Source organism: Geotrypetes seraphini, chromosome 18, assembly GCF_902459505.1.
Source record: "Geotrypetes seraphini chromosome 18, aGeoSer1.1, whole genome shotgun sequence".
NCBI lineage: Eukaryota > Metazoa > Chordata > Amphibia > Gymnophiona > Dermophiidae > Geotrypetes > Geotrypetes seraphini.
The window spans coordinates 25,304,852-25,328,062 of NC_047101.1; the positions used below are offsets into that span (position 1 = coordinate 25,304,852).

General features: G+C 49.1%; 1 protein-coding gene across 2 annotated transcripts in view; it reads left to right on the forward strand.

Annotated features, from left to right (window-relative positions):
• MRNIP (MRN complex interacting protein) overlaps positions 1 to 23,211 on the forward strand; it is a 72,959-nt gene that overhangs the window by 15,885 nt on the left and 33,863 nt on the right. The window contains exon 2 of one of the 2 annotated variants that reach the window (XM_033926926.1): positions 2,155 to 2,214. The exons of the other annotated variant lie outside the window; for it this stretch is intronic. Within the exon in view, the coding sequence (XP_033782817.1) occupies positions 2,155 to 2,214 (60 nt within the window). The remainder of the gene's footprint in view (positions 1 to 2,154; positions 2,215 to 23,211) is intronic. 2 annotated transcript variants of the gene reach the window in all.

Sequence of the window (23,211 nt, forward strand, 5' to 3'; positions counted from 1 at the left end):
CATCCAGCCTGAGCCCCATCTCTCCTTGATCCAGCATTTCACTTCTGTGTCTGTCAGAATTACCATTCCACCTATTTTCCAACATCCCCCTTCTTTGTGTCCATCTCACCTATATCCTTATCTCGCCACTTTTTCAGAATCTTCATTTGTCTCTGTCCTTGTCTTTATCCCATGTTCACCATTTGCCCTTTCAATGTCTTTATCTCCCCCCCCCACACACACACTTTTTCAGCATTACTTCTGTGTTTCTATTTCACCTCCTCTTCATGTCCCCTCTGTATCTCTATCCTTATTCAGTAGGTCCTGCTTACCCTTTGTGTCACTATCTCCATTTTCAGCTTTCCCCCCTTTTCCTTTGTTAATGCACCCTGTAGCCAGAATCTTTCCACCCTCCCTCCACTCCGGCCCAGCCCAGTATGAAATATTTCCTTTTGTTTTCCTCCCCTCTCTCTTCTGCTCCCTCACTCACGAGTCCTGCATCTGGCCCTCTCCCTTCTACCTGCACCCAGCAACACCCCCTGCTCCGCGGCTCTCTTCAGCAATTTGTCAGCAGCGGTGATCAAGACAGGCTGCCGACATCAAGGCCTTCCCTCTACGAGTCCCGCCTTTGTGGAAAAAGGAAGTTGAAACAAGCGGGACTCGCAGAGGGTAGGCCCCGACATCAGAAGCTTGTGTCGATGGCTGCTGCTGAGTTGCCGAAGAGAGCCGCGGAGCAGGGGGTGTGGCCGGAAGCAGGTAGAAGGGAGAGGGCTGTTGGAAGAGGTAGAAGTTCCGGAGTATGACACCGACCTGGGCCAGGATGATTTCTTTTTCAGGCTGCTGCTGCTGCCGCCACCACGCCCCCCCTCCCGAAATGACAAAAACAGCCTAAAGTGGATGCCCGGCTTCGGCGTCTTTGACGTCGGGGAGAGGAAGATTGATAGGTTCGGTAGATCGGGACGGCAACACGAGTCTATCACGGAGCCCGAGATGGGCTCTGCGATCGACTCACGTTGCCTTCCTGAGCTACCGGTCGATCGCGATTGACATATTGGGCACCCCTGCTCTAGAGAATAATAGTCGAGCTAATAATTTGAGGATTATAAATTTTCCCAAGATCCTATCAATTTCTTCCTGAGAAATGGTAAAACGCTACTTCATGGAAATTCTTCAAATACCTGAAAGTTCTCTACCTCCTCTCACAAGGGCTTATTATCTTCCTGTTAAATCTCAAGTGGGGAAAAAAAGAAAAGGTTGGGAAGTCTCAGGATGATCCAAAAATTTCGGCTATACTGGAACAATCAGATAGAGAAGTGGCTACACCAGCCACACTCTTGCTGTCTGTGGCCTGGGCTCCAGACAAGGATTGGATCCTAAAACTTTTCTTCAAAAATAGATCTAAGGACTTCCTGGGATTCCACATTCAGATTTTTCCTGATGTCTCTAGGGAGACTCAAAAAAGAAGAGAATTCTTAATTTTGAAACCCAAATAGGGGGTCTTTTCTTTTTAAGATAGCCATGCAAGTGTGTTGTTAGATATCGTTCCTTGAAATATGTTTTTGAAAACCCATCTCGTTTGATAAGTTTTCTCTCAATGAAATGTCTTGAGAATGAAGTAACAACTGCGCCTAATAAGGATTAGTTCTCTGTTCTGCAGTAGTTAATGTGTTTTCTTTTGATGAATATGTGAATTTAACTATTCTACTCTTTAAGTCTTGGATCTGAGCTTAGAGGACTGGTGTGTGATTAAGAGCTCCTTTAATCAAGCAGCACTAGCGGTTTAATGCGCGCAATACTGTGCGCTAAACCACCGGCCACGCTAGCCGCTACCGCCTCCTTTGAGCAGGCGGTAGTTTTTAGGCCAGCATGGGGGTTAATGTGTGATGAAACGTCACGTGCATTAACCCCGCTAGCGCGGCTTGATAAAAGGAGCCCTAAGTGAGGTTCTCTCCTTTTCTTTTTAAATAATTTGAGTGATTTATCTTTCAAGTTTGTAAATAAATTTAAGTTAGTATGTTTTGAGCACACTTTTCTGTGCAAGATGTTTTTGCTTGGTAATTGTTTAAAAATAGTATAAATAAAATAAAATAATGGTATTGACCCAGTAGAAATATTTTATAGTTTTATTTTTTGTTGAATAATATAAATATGGAATTTTTGTATTTAATCTTGTAGATAAAAAAGAGCAAAATATGGATCTGCAAATTATGTGGAGAAAAGCAATCATTTTTGAAGGTGAGGTCTATAAGACTATGGGCTCCTTTTATCAAGCCGCGCACGATGTTTCATCACACATTAACCCATGCGCTGGCCTAAAAACTACCGCCTGCTCAAGGGAGGCGGTAGCGGCTAGGGCGGCCGGCGGTTTAGCGTGGCTTGATAAAAGGAGCCCTATATTACTTCTTAAATGTAAAATCTGATTAGATTGCATCCAGATTTAGGGTTTTTTTTATGGGGCGAGAGGAAAGGGATTGTTCATTTGTTATTTTTCCTTTTTTTGGAGGGGGAATTAACAAAAATTAAACCCTTTGAATGTAATAAATATCTTGTATACGCTTTGTTTGTGGGTTTCCTTCTGAACGAGTTTCTTACTGGAATCCAGTAAACAGACTGAGCATGTTAGGAAACTGAGGTTTGCTTCAGTTTGAAGACATGTTTAAGCACACTGAATGCTAGAGCTAATGCTAATGTGCTTTGGTATATTAAAACCCTGTGGTTACAGGTATTATATATATATATATATATATATATATATATATATATATATATATATATATATATATATATATATATATATATAACAATAAAGTCTGCCCAGTTTGCAGCCCTTGAGTATGTGTGTGTGTGTGTATGTATATATATATATATATACACAAACTGGGCAGACTTCAAGGGAATCTTACAACAGTGTATTGAGCTCATATACGTCTCATTTCGTGCTAAATTGCACAAATGATATTGTTGCCTGAAAGCAAAAAGTAGGTACTGTAGATGGAGGAAGCTTACCCAAATGAGTAGCTGTGAGCATCTGCCAGTTTTGAAAGACAAGAAAATTCTCTCCATCCAAATAAGGGAAAAAAAATATTAACATCAGGCTTGACCAAGTTCAGTCTTCAAGAGCTTGAAGCAAATGAGGTTTTATCCCAGGACAAGCAGGCAGCATATTCTTGACTGATGGGTGACGGCACCGACGGAGCCCTGGTACGGACAATTTTAGAGTGATTGCACTCTAAGAACTTGGAAAGTTCTAGCAGGCCGCACCGCGCACGCGCGAGTGCCTTCCCGCCCGACGGAGGCGCGCGGTCCCCAGTTTCTTAGTTTCCGCGGAGCTAAGAAGACGCGTTCTTTTCAACGGCTGTTGAAAAGCCCTTTTTCTCGCCTTCCCGCTCGCAAAAATTTGTGTGAGGAAGTATTTCTTCCTTCTTTCTTTTTTCTTTTCTTTTCTTAAAAAAAAAAAAAAAAATTTTTCCTTTCGGTTTCGCCCCGGCGGGGCCTGTTGCCATCATCGAGGCCTCGGCCTTCGATTTGGCAGAAGCCATTTTTACGTTCATGCCCCCTCAGCCAGGGTTTAAGAACTGCCAGCGGTGTGCACGGCCCATTTCACTCACTGACCCGCACAACTGGTGCTTACAGTGCCTGGGTCCAGATCATCGGGCCTCTACCTGCACCCGTTGTGCAACTTTGAAAAAGAGAACGTTAAAGAATCGACTCATTCAACAAAAGTTACTCTTCGGTGCCGACATGGCTGATTCTGCGGTATCGACCCCGGTGTTGGCTCCCCCGCAATCGGCACCCACTTCTTCGATGCCATGCGACACCGCGACGGTGTCGCACCCTGATAAGCCGGCTAAGAAGCCTTCCCCGCTGGAGCGCCCACCGGTCTCTGTGGCAGCGAGCCCAGTCCTGCCGACCACGAGGCGCCCGCGCAAACGCTCCGCCCCCATAGAGGTAAGTCCCTCGTCATTGGGTTCCTCATCCTCTGGGCGTCGAGCGGCACCACAGTTACCGCAGAAAAAGAAAACGGTACCGGTGCCTTCACTGGACGAGCGCATAGCAGCCGTCCTGCAGGTGCAACTTAAAGAGCAGTTGCAGCAGCTCCTTCCTGCTCTATTGGCACCGAACCTTCCAGTCCCGGTCCGGTCTGAGCCACCGGTACCGACAGTGGGGCAGCCTCTATTGTCCGCTTCCACTTTATCGGTACCGGTCCATTCTGCCTCCTCGGTTTCTATGCTGGTTCTCGCACCGGAACCGAGAGCGTTACATCAGGCTGTCCAAACTTCGGCGCCGGTACAGCCTTTAACCTCTCCCGGTACCGCTTCTTTGAGGTCGGGTAAGTCGGTGCGCAAATCCCGACACCTTGAACCCTAGACACCGGAGTCTCGGGATCGAAGTTTCCAAATCAGGGATCCTGATCTGTGGGGTGACTCCGAAGAGCCTCTTCTCTCTGAGGGTGAATGTTCTTCTGGTGACGAGGAGCCTTCGGTGTAAGATCCATCCTCTAAACTAGATACTGCCTCCTTTACTTCATTTTTGAAGGAGATGTGAGAGTCTCTCTCTATCCCCTTGGAGGCTGAGTCCAAGAAATCCAAAGCGTTCCTTGATGCACTGGACTTTGACCAGCCTCCAAGGGAATTCCTCAAATTACCCCTCCACGATATATTGAGGGAAACCTTTTATAAAAATCTTGAGACTCCTCTAACCATCCCGTGAGCCCCTCGTAAATTGGACTCCTTATACAAAGTCATCCCCATTCCTGGCTTTGATAAGCCGCAGCTTCCACACGAATCTCTTTTGGTGGAATCTACGCTTAAAAAGTCAGCAGGAGCTAGTGTGTACGCCTCAGTCCCTCCTGGCAGAGAAGGGAAGGCCATGGATAAATTTGGTAAAAGATTATACCAAAACGCTATGTTGGCTAAAGGTCAGGAAATTATGCTTTTCATTTCTCCTTTTACCTAAAGCAGGGGTGTCCAATGTCGGTCCTCGAGGGCCGCAATCCAGTCGGGTTTTCAGGATTTCCCCAATGAATATGCATGAGATCTATGTCATGCACTGCTTTCAATGCATATTCATTGGGGAAATCCTGAAAACCCGACTGGATTGCGGCCTTCGAGGACCGACATTGGACACCCCTGACCTAAAGCATCTCATTCAGACTCTAGCTTCTTTTGAGAAGTACCTTCCTGATCGTAAGAGATCTGCTTTCCGCCAATGCTCTTCCTCTCTTCTCCAGCTTCGTAAGTTCATGGTCCGTTCTATCTATGATATGTTCGAACTTACCTCCAGAGCCAGGGCCATGTCTGTTGCCATGCAGCGCCTAGCCTGGCTCCGGGTGTCGGAGCTTGATGTAAATCATCAGGATCGCCTAGCTAATGCTCCATGCCTGGGGGATGAACTGTTTGGTGATTCCATGGACTCCACCACCCAGAAATTATCCGCCCATGAGACTCGCTGGGACACTCTTCTGAAAACCAAAAAGAAGATTCCACCTACCCGGCCTTTTCGCCAGCAATTGGCCTATCAACGCCGTTATGTGGCTCGCCCTTTCCCACCAGCTCCTCAACAGCCTAGGCGTCAGCGCCAGCAACAACGGCAAACCCCTAGGCCACCACAACAGCAACAGGTGAAACCTCCTCCACAACAGAAGTCTACCCAACCCTTTTGACTTCGTTCTCCAGAGTATAGCCAGTGTTCTACCATCTGCTTCTCTTCCTCAACCCATAGGAGGACGTCTTGCTTTCTTCATCAGCCGTTGGGAGATCATCACCTCGGATCAGTGGGTCCTCAACATCATCTGCCACGGCTACTCTCTCAACTTTCAGACTATTCCTGCCCAAAGTCTGCCAAGAGAGTCTGCTTTGAACACTCCTCAGTCTTCCCTTCTTCTTCAGGAGGTTCAATCCCTCCTCCTTTTGAACGCAATAGAGGAAGTTCCTCTAGATCAAAGGGGGCAGGGATTCTACTCCCGTTACTTCCTCGTCCCCAAAAAAACAGGAGATCTCAGACCCATTTTAGATCTTCGCGATCTCAACAAATGCTTGGTCAAGGAAAAATTCAGAATGCTTTCTCTAGCCACTCTTTACCCTCTTCTCACTCAAGGCGACTGGCTATGCTCCCTCGATCTCAAAGAGGCATACACCCACATTCCGGTCAATCTGGCCTCCAGACAGTACCTCCGCTTCATGATCCATCACTGTCATTACCAGTACAAGGTGTTACCCTTCGGTCTTGCCTCCTCCCCAAGAGTGTTCACCAAATGTCTGATTGTGGTCGCTGCTTTTCTACGCTCTCACCACCTTAACCCTTTCAGGACCATAAGGATCGTAGGCCAATTTTTGTGGTTTTGACGACATTTTTATGGTAAAAAGGGCTTGCAGATGCCAAAAAATTGATTTTTTTTGTGAAATATCATTATTTTTATTTAAAAAAATCACACTTCTGGCTTATGGACAGTATGGCAAGTGAATCTTCTCGTCAATCTAGCAACGACGCTAATGAATGAATGTCGGAACCAGTTTGTTTACATAAAGGCAGTATCATATGGAATCCGTACATATCAAATTTAGAACTGTAGACTATCCCAATCAAAATTTATAGGATTTTAAAGTTATGGGACAAATATGTCCCTTGGTCCTGAAAGGGTTAAGGTCTTTCCTTACCTGGACGACTGGTTAATCAAGGCCACTTCCTCTCAGACAGTGCTCCTTGCCACCAACCAGACCATTCTGTTTCTACAACTTCTGGGGTTCGAGATCAATCTACCCAAGTCTCATCTCATCCCCACTCAGAGACTTCAATTCATTGGAGCGGTCCTAGACACAGTTCTCATGAGAGCGTTCCTGCCGTCCAACCGTCTTCACACTCTTCAATCTCTATGTCAGCAGGTGCTTCCACAACGTTCCATCCCAGCCAAGCAAATGATGATACTCTTGGGTCACATGGCCTCGACAGTTCATGTCACCCCCTTCGCACGTCTTCACCTGCGCACTCCTCAATGGACCCTAGCTACCCAGTGGTCCCAAGCGACGGATCCTTGCTCACGACACATATTTGTGACATCATCTCTTCATCAATCTCTACAATGGTGGTTGATATCCTCAAATCTCTCCAGAGGTCTTCTGTTCCATCTACCTCCTCATCAACTAGTCATCACCACCGACGCCTCCCCTTATGCCTGGGGAGCTCATTTGAACGAGTTCCAAACTCAAGGCCTTTGGACAGTCCAGGAAAAGAAGCATCACATCAATTTCCTGGAACTCAGAGCGATGTTTTATGTTCTCAACGCTTTCCAACATCTTCTCTTCCCTCAAGTTCTCCTGCTGTGCACAGACAATCAAGTTGCAATGTACTACATCAACAAACAAGGTGGGACAGGCTCTCGCCTCTTGTGTCAGGAAGCCCAGAAGATTTGGTCTTGGGCGACAGATCACCAATTATTCCTGAAGGCTGTCTACATTCAGGGAGAGCAGAATTCCTTAGCAGACAATCTCAGCAGGATTCTCCAGCCTCACGAGTGGACTCTCGATCCTTTGACTCTCCAGTCCATTTTCGCTCAATGGGGCACTCCTCAAGTAGACCTCTTTGCAGCTCCTCACAATCATCAACTGTCCCTCTTCTGCTCCATACTCTACTCTCCTCACCGTCTAGCAGCGGATGCATTTCTTCTGGATTGGTCCAATCTGTTCCTGTATGCTTTCCCTCCTCTGCCTCTCATGCTCCGGACCTTGTTCAAGCTCAAGAGGGAACAAGCCACCATGATTCTAATTGCTCCACGGTGGCCCAGGCAACATTGGTACTCAGTTCCAGGGAGCCGATTCTTCTTCCTTGTTTCCTTATATGCTTACACAGCATCAGGAGACCCTTCTGCATCCCAACCTCCAGTCTCTGCACCTGACAGCTTGGTATCTCTCGGGCTGACTTCAAATGATACTTTTTTGTCTCAGCCCGTTCATTCTATTCTGGATGCCTCCAGGAAACCTGCCACTCTTCAATGTTACCATCAGAAGTGGACACGGTTTTCTTCTTGGTGTCTTCTTCATCATCATGATCACACTTCCCTTGCAGTGGAGACCTTGTTAGATTATCTTCTTTCTTTGTCTGACTCTGGTCTCAAGTCTACTTCCATCAGAGTCCACCTCAACGCTATTGCTGCTTTTCATGAGCCAGTTCATGGTAAACTTCTCTCAGCTCATCCTTTGGTTTCCAGATTCATGCGGGGTCTTTTCAATGTAAAACCACCTCTTAAGCCTCCTCCTGTTGTCTGGGATCTCAATGTGGTTCTTTCCGCCTTAATGAAGCCTCCGTTTGAACCTTTAGCTACAGCTCCTTTTAAGTTTCTCACTTGGAAAGTGGTCTTCCTTATTGCTCTTACCTCTGCCAGGAGGGTCAGTGAGCTGCATGCACTAGTTGCGGATCCTCCTTTTACAGTCTTTCATCACGACAAGGTGGTTCTGCGTACACATCCAAAGTTTCTCCCTAAGGTTGTCTCTGAATTCCATCTCAACCAATCAATTGTTCTGCCTGTATTCTTTCCAAAACCGCATTCTCATTCTGGAGAACAGGCTTTACATACTTTGGACTGTAAGCGGGCTTTAGCTTACTATTTGGAGCGTACTAAGCCCCACAGATCAACTCCCCAACTCTTTCTGTCCTTTGATCCGAATAAATTGGGACATCCTGTTTCTAAGCGCACGTTGTCCAATTGGCTTGCAGCGTGCATTTCATTCTGTTATGCTCAGTCCGGACTGACACTGGAAGGTTCTGTCACGGCCCATAGAGTTAGAGCTATGGCAGCATCTGTAGCTTTCCTCCGTTCCACTCCTATTGAGGAAATCTGCAAGGCTGCTACTTGGTCCTCAGTTCATACTTTTACATCTCATTATTGTCTGGATGCTTTCTCCAGACGGGATGGACACTTCGGCCAATCTGTTTTGCAACATTTGTTTTCCTAATGGCCAACCTTCCCTCCATCCCTCTTTTTGTTAGCTTGGAGGTCACCCATCAGTCAAGAATATGCTGCCTGCTTGTCCTGGGATAAAGCACAGTTACTTACCATAACAGGTGTTATCCAGGGACAGCAGGCAGATATTCTTGCGTCCCACCCACCTCCCCGGGTTGGCTTCTTAGCTGGCTTATCCTAACTGGGGACCGCACGCCTCCGTCGGGCGGGAAGGCATTCGCGCGTGCGCGGTGCGGCCTGCTAGAACTTTCCAAGTTCTTAGAGTGCAATCACTCTAAAATTGTCCATACCGGGGCTCCGTCGGTGCCGTCTCCCATCAATCAAGAATATCTGCCTGCTGTCCCTGGATAACACCTGTTACGGTAAATAACTGTCCTTTCAAGGATATCCTCAATAAATATGCATGAGAGAAAGCAGCAGACAATAGATGTAGTAGGCATATAAATCTCTCGTGCTTAGTCATTATGGATATCAACCCCCCCATAACAAAGTCTGCCCAGTTTGCAGCCTCAATATATTCCCTTGCTCACAGCTACTCATTTGGGTAAGCTTCCTCCATCCACAGTACCTACTTTTTGCTTTCGGGCAACAATATCATTTGTGCAGTTTAGCACGAAATGAGAGACATATATGAGCTCAATACACTGTTGTAAGATCCCCTTGAATGCCAAACAGTTGTTATGATACTTTACTATGTTAACTGTTAATGTAAAATTTGATGATATATTGTTGGTGATTTTTTTTATAATAACCACAGTAAACTTTATTTGTTCTGTTTTCATATCAAGCGCACATGCAACACTTTTTGGCTTTCAGGCAATGATACACATCTTTTTCAATTTAGATAGCATTCAGTTCAGACCACAGAAGCCACATAAAAGTGCTATTTCACTGTTGACATTTTGTATTTTAATCTGGCGTTTTATTCTTTAGTTTCTTTCTTATCTGTGATTTCCCTTGCTCATGCTGATTGCTAGTCCTACCCACTGATATCCAGTGATGCCAAAGGTGATGAGCACTACTGGTTTTTAAATTCGAGCACTTGGCACTGTATACCTGTCACAAGTGGGCACTTAGAGTACATTGTGCTCCTTGGTATACATCTGAAATATGCCTCTTGTTTAAGTTTTCTGTTTTGGTTTTTCTTTCTTGGGCTACATCAGTAGGTCCCAGTGCACAACTCTGAAGTTCTCTTTCTATTTTTAAACATAGAAACATGATGGCAGATAAAGGCCAAATGGCTTATCCAGTCTCCCATCCGCAGTAACTATTATTTTTTACTCTCTCTAAGAGATCACACGCTTTCTTGAATTCAGACACAGTCTCTATCCCTACCACTTCTTCCGGGAGACTGTTCACGCATCTACCACCCTTTCTGTAAAAAAGTATTTCCTTAGATTACTCCTGAGCCTATCACCTCTTAACTTCATCCTATGCCCTCTCATTCCAGAGCTTCTTTTTAAATGAAAGAGATTCAATTCATGTGCATTTACACCTTGTAGTTATTTAAACATCTCTATATCTCCCCCCCTCTCCCACCTTTCCTCCAAAGTATACATATTGAGATCTTTAAGTCTGTCCCCATACGCCTTATGACTAAGACCATGTACCATTTTAGTAGCCTTCCTCTGGACTGACTCCATCCTTTTTATATTTTTTTTTAAAGTCTGGTCTCCAGAATTGTACACAATATTCTAAATGAGATCTCACAAGAATCTTATACAGGGGCATCAATATCTCCTTTTTTACTACTACCCATTTCTCTCTTTATGCACCCCAGCATCCTTCTAGCTTTCGCCATCACTTTTTCAACCTGCTTAGCCATCTTACGATCATCACATACAATCATACCCAAGTCTCGCTCGTCTGTTGTGCACATAAGTTCTTCACCCCCTAAACTGTACCGTTCAGTGCTATGCTGAAAGTGCCGCATTTCTGCATGGAGACTTTTGTTGATCATAGTGGAAAGGATGCTGGGGGTTTCTTGCCTCCCTCGATTTGACGGAGGCCTATGTCCACATTCCCATTTTTCTGGCACACAGGAGGTACTTGCAGTTTCATGTGCTGGAGCAGCAGTTCAGTTCTCGGTGTTCCCCTTTGGCTTTATGACGGTACATAAGACCAGTGGTCCATCGTGCCCAGCAGTCCTCGCACCTTTTTTATTTTTTTTTTATTTATAACTTTTCATTATTACATATCAAGTAAAACACTTGTACAGAAAGTGGATTAGTCTGAAAACAACTTCATAAAATGTAAGTCATATTACACCTTAACACAGTTTTATAACAAGAAAAAAACAAAACAGGAAAATAATTTTATCCCAGGACAAGCAGGCATGATATTCTCACATGTGGGTGACGTCATCTACGGAGCCCCGATGCGGACAGCATTTCAAGCAAACTTGATTGAAGATTCAAGCTTGCTGTGCTGCACCACGCATGCGTGCCTCCTGCTCCACTAGAGGGCGCATCCCCTCCTTGTGGTCTCCAGTTCGTTTTTTTTCCACGGAGCTAAGAAGACTTGTTTTTCCTAGCTCTGCCCCAAGTGCCTTCTAAGCACCGCGATTTCTTGTTTTATTCGTTTAAAAAGTCGCTGTGCCCATAGTTGTTTGTTTTTTTAGTTCTTTTTCCTGCTCATCGCGAACCGCGATTTCGTTTCGCGACGCGGGGGCCCCCAGGTCGTCGCGGCTGCGTGGCCTGGTAGGCCGCAGCCGCTGGTTTTTTCTATGTCCCGGCCTGTTACTGGCTTTAAAAAGTGCACTAGGTGCGAGCGTCTATTATCGATCACAGACCCGCATCGCTGGTGCATCCTTTGCCTGGGGGCCGATCATCCGACCGAAACTTGCCCCCGGTGCGCAACTTTCCAACACCGGGCCCGCATGGTGGACCTGTTTGCTGCCGACCAACCCTCGACCTCGGCCTCGAGGTCGGCTTCGGCCCCGGCCTTGACCTCAGCCTCGGGTCCCTTGGCCCCGCCTCGGGACTCGACTTCGAAGACCCTGAGTTCTCAAAAGTCTTCGACTCCGGGTAAGTCCCCTCTTCCTTCCTCAGGGTCCATCCCTCCGAAGAAGCCAACCTCGGGGACGATGTCCGGGCATGGGAGGGGTTCCTTACCCACGGCCCCGGCGAAACCCTCTGGACGTGCCTCCATCACTCGGGAATGCTCAAAGTCGAGATCGCCCTCGGTGGAGTGCACCGCGGCCTTGGACATGCCATCGATGCTGTCTGTGCCGGTGTTCCAGGATATGCTCCGGGCAATGATCACGACGGAGCTATCTGTTGCCTTGGCTCACCTTCACCCGGCCCCGACCTCGACCTCGTGTGCGCCGGACCAGCCTGAGCCCTGTGTCGAGGCCCTTCGGGGCAAAGTGCGCCGTTTTCGCCGCCTCTCTTCTTCCTCCGACTCCTCGCCGAGCCACTCGAGGCGTTCGTCCCCGGTGGAGCTGCGCAGGGCGAAATGTAGGTCGAAGCCCCTCGAGTCCTCGGGCCACCGACTTTCCAAGAAGGCTCGGAGTTCGCCTCCGACCCGAGGCCGCTCGCCCTCGACTCAATCGGGAGGACCGCTACAGGTTACCGAGCTGTCCCTCGCTAACCCTAAGCTATTACTAACTCCCCCTCGGTCCGGGGCTCCGGTCCGAGGCTCCAGGCTTTCGCCGAGAGAGTTCGGGGAGAGGTCTCTGACCCGACATCGGTCGGTGCCCCTTACCCCGGCGGCGTCCCCGAGGGGCTCCTCGAGGTGACGCAGGTCCTCGACCCTGGAGCGCTTCCCAAGCGTGTCCCCGGTGTTGGATCGAGGGTCCGAGCGAGAACCTCGCTATTCGAGGGAGGCTTCCCCTTCCTTTTCAGCGAAACAGAGGTCTCGTTCACCGTCCCCGCAAGGGGCTACGGGAACGCACCGCCCTTCCTTTACGAGGTTCGTCCAGGACATGGGGCGTGCCCTTGACTTGGACTTACAATCTAACTCGAGGTATTCCAAGGAATACCTGGCGGAGCTGGATATGCCTTCTCCGCCCCGAGAGTCTCTCCGGTTGCCGCTGAACCCGGTGCTCCGGCAGACCCTCATCAGGAACCTCGAGACTCCTTACATGGTGACGGCTGTCCCATCTAAAATTGAGTCTAAGTACCGTACGGTGCCCTGCCCGGGGTTCGAGCAACCACAGTTGTCCCACCAGTCCTTGCTGGTGGAGTCTTCCTTGAAGAAAGCTCACCCCTCTAGGGTATCCGCGGAGGTTCCTCCGGGACGCGAAGGCTAAAACACCTTATTGGGCTGCTGGGCGCCTTCTCGGCAGATTTACCTGCCGCTCGCCGGGCAGCATTCTGCCTCCTCCTCGAGGATTTCTCAAACCTCTGCCTGCATTTGTTCCACGCCGCTTATGACGGCTTCGAACTTTCATCCAGGGTCGCAGCCTTTGCTGTGGCCATGCACCAGCTGGCGTGGCTGCGGCTGGTCGATATGGATCCTAACCTCCAGGATCGGTTAGCTAACCTTCCTTGCGTTGGTAAGGAACTGTTTGACGACACTATCGAGGCGGCTACGAAGCGGTTATCAGAACACGAACGATCCTTTGCTTCCCTCGTCCGTCCAAAACCTAAACCGCCGGCCTCTCGACCTTTCCGGGGATTGCCTCGTCGTTACCCTCAGAAGTCCACCCCGGCCTTTTCTAGGCCGCCGCCTCGGCGCCCCCAGGCTCACTCTAGGGCTTTACCGAAATCACAGCCTACTGTGCCTGCGAAGCCGTCTCCGTCCTTTTGACGGGATGTGCGGATGGGGGCTGGCCCCCTCCGCGCCACCGCCTGGCCTTCTTCCCATCGGGGGCCGCCTGCGAGCCTATTACCCTCGCTGGGAAGCCATAACGTTGGACTCATGGGTCCTTGGCGTGATCTCATCAGGGTACTCGCTCAACTTTCGAGAGGTTCCTCCCGACAGCCCGCCAAGAGCGTGTCTCCCCAATCGAGCGCAGTTGTCCCTCCTTCTGTCCGAGGCCCAGGATCTCCTTCGCCTGCGGGCGGTGGAAATGGTCCCCCACAATCAGAGGGGCCAAGGGTTTTACTCCCGTTACTTCCTGGTACCGAAGAAGACGGGAGATGTGCGCCCCATTCTGGACTTAAGACGCCTAAACAAGTTTCTAGTGCGGGAAAAGTTTTGGATGCTTTCCCTTCTGATTCTTTACCCCTTGATCAACGAGGGCGATTGGCTCTGCTCCCTCGATCTGAAGGAGGCCTACACCCATGTTCCGGTGCACCCTGCTTGTCGCAGATACCTGCGTTTTCAGGTAGGAGACCTTCATCTGCAATACCGGGTCCTCCCCTTTGGCCTGACCTCGTCTCCCTGGGTCTTCACGAAGTGTCTCGTAGTGGTCGCGGCTGCCTTGCGCTCCCAGGGCCTGCAAGTATTTCCCTACCTGGACGACTGGTTGATCAAAGCTCTGACCAGGGAGGGGGTTATCTCAGCGACCCAACAGACTATTATTTCTCTTCAGAGTCTGGGGTTCGAGGTAAATTTTCCAAAATCCCAGCTGTGCCCCTCTCAGTCCTTACAATTCATCGGGGCCGTGCTGGACACTGTCCGCCTTCGTTCCTTCCTCCCCCCTCAGCGTCTGGAGGCGTTGGTAAATCTGAGCCGCCGGATCTCGAGGATGACCTCCGTCATGGCGCGACAAATGATGACGCTCTGGGTCATATGGCCTCTACCGTCCATGTCACTCCGTTCGCCCGTCTTCATCTGCGGTTACCGCAGTGGACTTTGGCCTCACAATGGCGTTAGGACCAGGACCCGATCACCCGCCCCGTGACAGTGACTCCTTCTTTGCAAAGATCGCTTCGTTGGTGGGCCGACTCTTCGAATCTTTCCAAGGGTTTGCTCTTTCTCGCCCCTCCACACCACAAGGTCCTAACCACGGACTCGTCGGAGTATGCTTGGGGGGCTCATCTGGATGGTCTCCGCACTCAAGGAATGTGGTCAGCAGAGGATCGTCACTGCCACATCAACGTGCTGGAGCTACGGGCCATTTACCTCGCCGCGGTGGCCTTTCAACATCTGCTTCGCGACCGGGTGGTTCTCGTCCGCACGGACAACCAGGTGGCGATGTATTACGTAAACAAGCAGGGAGGGACGGGGTCATGGTTCCTCTGCCAGGAGGCTCTGCGTCTCTGGGAATGGGCGATCTCCCAAAACATCTTCCTTCGAGCGGTTTACATACAGGGAGAGCGAAACTGTCTGGCGGACAGGCTCAGCCGCCTCCTCCAGCCACACGAGTGCTCCCTGCATTCTCATGTCGTGCGACAGGTGTTCGACAGGTGGGGGACTCCTCAGATAGATCTGTTCGCCTCCCCCGACAATCAAAAACTGCCTCTCTTCTGTTCAAGGATATACTCCCCGGAACGTCTCGAGGCCGATGCCTTCCTCCTCGATTGGGAGGGGAAATTCCTCTACGCGTTTCCGCCTTTTCCTCTGATTATGCGGACGCTGGTTCATTTGAAATCGGTGAGGGCCACTCTGATCTTGATTGCCCCTCGGTGGCCTCGCCAGCCCTGGTTTTCCCTACTACTTCAACTCAGTGTCAGGGAACCTTTGCTTCTGCCTGTGTTTCCCTCTCTGCTATCTCAGAGTCGGGGTTCACTGTTACATCCCAATCTTCAGTCTCTTCATCTGACTGCTTGGTTTCTTTCCCCCTGACTTCTCTCCCTGTATCTCAGTCGGTCAGGGAGGTGTTGGAGGCTTCTCGGAAAGTCTCAACTAGACTCTGCTATTCCCAGAAATGGACTAGATTCTCGTCCTGGTGCTCCTCTCACAGCCAGGACCCGGTGTCGGTCCCTGTATCTTTGGTTCTGGAGTATTTGCTTCATTTATCTCACTCTGGCCTGAAGACCAATTCCATTCGAGTACACATAGGCGAAAAAACAAGGGGGAAATACAACATTATCCCAGGACAAGCAGGCAGCATATTCTTGACTGATGGGTGACGGCACCGACGGAGCCCCGGTACGGACACTTTTAGAGTGATTGCACTCTAAGAACTTGGAAAGTTCTAGAGACCGCACCGCGCATGCGCGAGTGCCTTCCCGCCCGACCCCGACGCGCGGTCCCTCAGTTTCTTAGTTTCCGCGGAGCTAAGAAGTCGCATTTTCAACGGCTGTTGAAAAATTTTTTCATTCGCCTTCCCGCTCGCGTAAACTTTTTCGGGTTCTTTTTGCCCTTCCATTTTTCTTTCTTTAAAAAAAAAAAAAAAAAAATTTTCTCTTGTTTTGTCGAGTTTTCTTAATTTGACCCGGCGGGGCCTACTGCCATTATCGAGGCCTCGGCCTTCGATTTGGCAGAAGCCGTTTTTCCGTTCATGCCCCCTCAGCCCGGGTTCAAGAAGTGCCAGCGGTGTGCACGGCCTATTTCCCTAACAGACCCGCACAACTGGTGCCTTCAGTGTCTGGGTCCGGAACATCAGGCCTCTACCTGCACCCGCTGTGCCACTTTGAAAAAGCGGACTCTCAAAAATCGAGAGATACAGCAGAGACTGCTTTTCGGCACCGACATGTCCGATCCCACGTCTTCGGCGCCGGTCTCGGTACCTGTTTCGTCGGCACCCACCTCATCGACGCCACGCGATACCGCGTCGACGTCGCAGCATGCAGGTAAGCCGGCTAAGAAGCCTTCCCCGCTGGAACGTCCTCCGGTCTCCATTGCAGAGAGTCCAATCCTGCCGACCGTGAGGCGCCAGCGGAAGCGCTCCGCCCCTATTGAGGTGAGTCCCTCGACATCGGGCTCCTCATCTCCGGGGCGTCGAGCGGCACCGCAGGTACCGCAGAAGAAAAAAGCGGTACCGGTGCCCTCCCTTGATGATCGCATTGCGGCCATCTTGCAGGTACAGCTGAAGGAACAGCTCAAACAACTCCTTCCAGCTCTCCTGACACCGAGCCCTCCGGTATCGGTCCCCACTGAGCAACCGGTACCGATCGTGGAACAGTCTGTATTGTCACCATCCACTCCTTCGGTACCGGTACACTTGGCCTCATCGGCATCGATGCCTGTCCTCGCACCGGAGCCCAGGTCTCATCACCAATCGGTTCAGACATCGGCTCCGGTGCGACCGATAACATCGCCCGGTACCGCGTCGGTGAGGTCGGGTAAGTCGGTACAGAAGTCCCGACACCGAGAACCATCCACCCCTGAGTCTCGGGACCGTGGTCCCCATGTTCGAGACCCTGATCTGTGGGGCGACTCTGAAGAACCCCTTCAGTCAGAAGGTGAGTGTTCATCAGAGGAAGACGAGCCTGTTCTGCAGGATATTTCCTCCAAACCTGATTCCACCTCTTTCTCTTCTTTTTTAAGAGATATGTGTGAATCTCTTTCCATTCCTTTGGAGGCTGAGTCTAAAAAGTCCAAAGCTTTTTTGGACGCTCTTGATTTTGACCAGCCTCCAAAGGAATTCTTGAAACTCCCTTTACATGACATCCTGAGGGAGACCTTTTACAAGAATCTGGAGACTCCTCTTACTATCCCGGGAGCTCCTCGCAAATTGGATTCCCTTTATAAAGTAATCCCCATTCCTGGTTTTGATAAACCACAGCTCTCTCATGAGTCTCTTCTTGTAGAATCCACCCTCAAGAAGTCCTTGGGAGCTAGTGTCTATGCCTCTGTCCCTCCTGGCAGAGAGGGTAAAGCCATGGACAAATTCGGTAAGCGACTTTACCAGAATGCGATGCTTGCTAATCGTTCTGGTAACTATGCTTTTCATTTTTCGTTTTATTTAAAGCATCTCCTTACCACCATGGCTTCCTTTGAGCAGTACCTTCCTGTGGGAAATCGTGAGGCTTTCCATCAGTGCTCTTCAGCTCTTTTCCAGCTCAGAAAATTCATGGTAAGGTCTATATATGACACTTTTGAGCTTACCTCTAGAGCAACAGCCATATCTGTAGCCATGCGCCGTTTGGCTTGGCTCAGAGTCTCTGAGCTTGATGTTAATCATCAAGACCGGTTGGCTAATGCCCCTTGTTTAGGGGATGAGCTGTTCGGAGATTCTATGGACTCAACGACCCAGAAGCTCTCGGCTCATGAAACCCGCTGGGATACCCTTCTTAAGACTAAGAAAAAACCTCCACCTTCACGGCCATTCAGACACCAAACGGCCTATCAGCGGCGTTTTGTGGCTCGCCCCTTGCAGCCTTCCACTCAGCAACCTAGGAGGCAGCGGCAACAGCAGCGGCAAACACCTAGGCCTCAGCAGCAACAACCAGCTAAGCAGCCTCCTCCACAAAAATCGACTCAGCCCTTTTGACTTGATACTCGAGGGCATAGCCAGCGTTCAACCATCTCCTCTCCTCCCTCAACCGATAGGAGGACGACTGTCTTTCTTTCTCAGCCGGTGGGAAGTTATCACTTCGGACCAGTGGGTCCTCAACATCATCCGCCACGGCTACTCTCTCAACTTTCACACCCTTCCGGGCCAAAGTCTACCAAAAGAGTCTGCTTTGCACACTCCTCAATCTGCCCTCCTTTGTCAGGAGGTTCAGTCCCTCCTGCTTCTGAACGCCATAGAGGAAGTTCCTCTGGACCAAAGAGGGCAAGGATTCTACTCCCGGTATTTTCTAGTACCCAAGAAAACAGGAGACCTCAGACCTATTCTAGATCTGCGAGATCTCAACAAATGTTTGGTCAAAGAAAAATTCAAGATGCTATCTCTAGCTACGCTTTATCCTCTCCTCGATCACAACGACTGGCTATGCTCTCTCGATCTCAAAGAGGCCTACACTCACATTCCAATTCATCCGGCCTCCAGACAGTACCTTCGTTTCATGATCAATCACTGTCATTACCAATACAGAGTGCTCCCCTTCGGTCTTGCCTCCTCTCCAAGAGTGTTCACAAAATGTCTGGTAGTGGTGGCAGCGTTTCTACGCTCCCACCACCTTCAGGTTTTTCCCTACCTGAACGATTGGTTAATCAAGGCCATTTCATCTCAAACTGTTCTTCTGGCCACCAACCAGACCATCTTTTTTCTACAACTTCTGGGGTTCGAAATCAATATACCCAAGTCTCACCTTCTGCCTACGCAGAGACTTCAATTCATTGGAGCGGTACTGGACAAGGTCCAGATGAGAGCCTTTTTGCCGGACAACCGTCTTCACAACCTCCAATCGCTCTGTCAGCAGGTGCTGTCCCAGCACTCCATTTCTGCAAAGCAGATGATGATTCTCTTGGGTCACATGGCCTCCACAGTTCATGTCACACCCCTGGCGCGGCTTCACCTGCGCACTCCTCAATGGACCCTGGCTCTCCAGTGGTCTCAAGCGACAGACTCTTGCTCACGACACATATCTGTGACATCGTCTCTTCGTCAGTCTCTGCAATGGTGGTTGATATCCTCAAATCTCTCCAGGGGCCTTCTGTTCCATCTGCCTCCTCATCATCTGGTCATCACCACCGACGCCTCCCCTTATGCATGGGGAGCTCATCTGAACGAGTTCCAAACTCAGGGCCTTTGGACTCCTCAGGAAAAGAAGCATCACATCAATTTCCTGGAACTCAGGGCAATGTTCTATGCCCTCAAGGCCTTCCAACACCTTCTATTTCCTCAAGTCCTTCTAATTTGCACAGACAACCAGGTGGCTATGTACTACATCAACAAGCAAGGGGGAACGGGCTCTCGCCTCTTATGCCAGGAAGCCCAGAGAATCTGGTCTTGGGCGTCCTCGCGCCACTTATTCCTGAAAGCAATTTATATTCAGGGAGAACAGAACTTCTTAGCGGACAAGCTCAGCAGAGTTCTCCAACCCCACGAATGGACTCTCGACCCATCGACTCTACAGTCCATCTTTGCACAATGGGGCACTCCTCAGGTGGACCTTTTTGCAGCTCCTCACAATCATCAGTTGCCCCAATTCTGCTCCAGACTTTACTCTCCTCACCGTCTGACAGCGGATGCGTTTCTTCTGGATTGGTCCAATCTATTCCTTTATGCTTTCCCTCCTCTGCCTCTCATGCTTCGGACCTTGTTCAAACTAAAGAGGGAACGAGCCACCATGATCCTGATTGCTCCACGGTGGCCCAGACAGCATTGGTTCTCCCTTCTACTTCAACTCAGTTCCAGGAATCCATTTCTACTTCCACTGTTTCCATCTCTGCTTACACAGGATCAGGAAACCCTCCTCCATCCCAACCTGCAGTCTCTACACCTGACAGCTTGGTATCTCTCGGGCTGACTTCAGCTGATCTTTTGTTATCTCAGCCTGTTCGCTCCATCCTGGACGCCTCCAGGAAACCAGCCACTCTACAATGTTACCATCAAAAGTGGACGAGGTTTTCTTCTTGGTGCCTCCTACATCATCATGACCCCAAGTCTCTTGCAGTGGAACCTCTATTGGATTATCTGCTTTCTCTGTCTACTTCTGGTCTCAAGTCTACTTCCATCAGAGTTCATCTCAGTGCCATTACGGCCTTTCATGAGCCGGTCCAGGGGAAACTCCTTTCAGCTCATCCCCTGGTCTCCAGATTCATGCGAGGTCTTTTCAATTTGAAACCACCTCTCAAAGCACCTCCGGTGATCTGGGATCTGAATGTGGTTCTTTCCGTCTTGATGAAGCCTCCATTTGAACCCTTGGCTACTGCCTCTTTCAAGTTTCTCACTTGGAAGGTACTTTTTCTTATTGCTCTCACCTCTGCCAGGAGGGTCAGTGAGCTCCATGCACTAGTTTCTGATCCACCTTTCACTGTCTTTCATCACGACAAGGTGGTTCTACGTACACATCCAAAGTTTCTCCCTAAGGTTGTTTCTGAGTTCCATCTCAACCAATCTATTGTACTACCTGTTTTTTTCCCTAAACCTCACTCTCATTCCGGGGAACAGGCTCTTCATACTTTGGACTGTAAGCGGGCTTTAGCTTACTATTTAGACCGTACTAAGCCCCACAGATCATCCCCCCAACTTTTTCTGTCCTTTGATCCTAATAAGTTGGGACGTCCTGTTTCTAAGCGTACGCTATCTAATTGGCTTGCTGCGTGCATTTCATTCTGCTATGCTCAGTCCGGACTGACACTGGAAGGTTCTGTCACGGCACATAGAATTAGAGCTATGGCAGCATCTGTAGCTTTCCTCCGTTCCACACCCATTGAGGAAATCTGCAAAGCTGCTACGTGGTCCTCAGTCCATACTTTTACATCTCATTATTGTCTGGATACTTTCTCCAGACGGGATGGACATTTCGGCCAATCTGTTTTGCAAAATTTGTTTTCCTAATGGCCAACCTTCCCTCCATCCCTCTTTTTGTTAGCTTAGAGGTCACCCATCAGTCAAGAATATGCTGCCTGCTTGTCCTGGGATAAAGCACAGTTACTTACCGTAACAGGTGTTATCCAGGGACAGCAGGCAGATATTCTTGCGTCCCACCCACCTCCCCGGGTTGGCTTCTTAGCTGGCTTATCTTAACTGAGGGACCGCGCGTCGGGGTCGGGCGGGAAGGCACTCGCGCATGCGCGGTGCGGTCTCTAGAACTTTCCAAGTTCTTAGAGTGCAATCACTCTAAAAGTGTCCGTACCGGGGCTCCGTCGGTGCCGTCACCCATCAGTCAAGAATATCTGCCTGCTGTCCCTGGATAACACCTGTTACGGTAAGTAACTGTGCTATATAGCAAGATGAACTACAGGTAGTGCTGAGGTAGGAGTGGCTTAATTAACTATTGAGCACTTGATTTTCCTTCATCTAGTTGGGATAAGGCCATGGTACAGAAATGCTGAGAGGCATGCACCTGAACCGCTCCATTTAGAACTTTTTTCTTTTCTTTCTACTGACGGCTCTTGTGGCCTACCTTATCTGATGCCGAAGAGGAAAGGCAGGAGTGCTGCTAGAGCCTCGCTGCGCTCCTATGTGCTGACCTTTTGCAATATTGATGAGTTGTTGCGGCCGATGCAAGGAGCTGCAGTTTTGACGCCAGCTACTGAGGGCGCCTGGACATGGCGAGACCAGAGTCGCTTCTTTTGGGCTGGATACCACGCTCAGTCCCGATGTGAGAGCCCTACCCCCACAACCCCGGGTTACCAGCTCTCCAGGAGATGAGGAAACCCCAGAGATGGGGGGAGGTACTTTCCCCTGAGGCGAGAAGCTTACCATCGGAGAGCTTGGAGAAAGAGCCCCTGGTTCAGGGTGCCTCTGTAGGAGAAACCGGGGTAGATTCAGCAATGGGAGGTGAAGATAATCAGCTGGAGCAAAGCCAAGAATCTTTTTCTTCAGAGGGCGAGTGAGCATTTCTACACTCAGCAAAAGCTTTCAATTTTGGATAAGCCAGAACAAGTGACTCGAGTCTTTATGGGATTTAATTACAAATTTTACAAAGACTATTAGTCCCAATTTCCAATATGTTGAAGATAAATTGATTCAACATACTAAGGAGCTTAAGGCTTTAAAAGAGGATCTGACTGTTTCAAAATCTGCAGTTCAAAAGCTTGACCAGGACTTAATATCAGTTAAACAACTACAACAGTCCCTAGTTAAGGACAATGTGAAACTTAGGAAGAAGTTAGAAACACTTGAGAATAATTCACAGAATAATAATCTGAGATTTATTAATTTTCCTAGATTAACAATAGTAACTCCTAGGGAAATGCTTAGGACAGGGGTGTCCAACCTGTGGCCCGAGGGCCGCATGCGGCCCTGTGAAGTATTTTGTGATGCCCCGGTCGAGGGCAATGCAGTGTTTTCCTCTGCTGCCCCCGGGTGTTTACCATCTTGCCGGCTCCCTCCTCTGTCTTGCTGCAGCGTTTGCGCGTTTATGCGGCCCCCAGAAACATTTTTTTCTGCCAATGCAGCCCAGGGAAGCCAAAAGGTTGGACACCCCTGGCTTAGGAGATAACTGGTAGAAATTCTGCAAGTTCCATAGGAAACTTTTCCACCTTTTTTCCCAAGTGTATTATTTGCCTAACAAAAATGGGACTCAATTACAAACAAAAATAACTGACCAAGCATCATTAAATATATCAGAAACTTTGGAAATATCAGATAGAGACATTGCAATACCATCTACGATGATATTAACAGTAGCTCTTTCAATTGATAAAATGTGGTTATTTAGGCTTTTCTTTAAAAACAAACAGAAATAGTTTCTTGGATGTAAAATTCAAATGTTTCCTGATCTTTCAAGAGAAACTCAAAAGTGTCGTAGAGAATGTCTTCTTTTGAGACCAGAGGTCATTTCACTGGGGACAACATTCTATTTGAGACATCCTTGCAAGTGTATTATTTGCCACCGCTCAGTTAAATTTGTTTTCTTTGGACAATTAACTGCGTTTTTGGT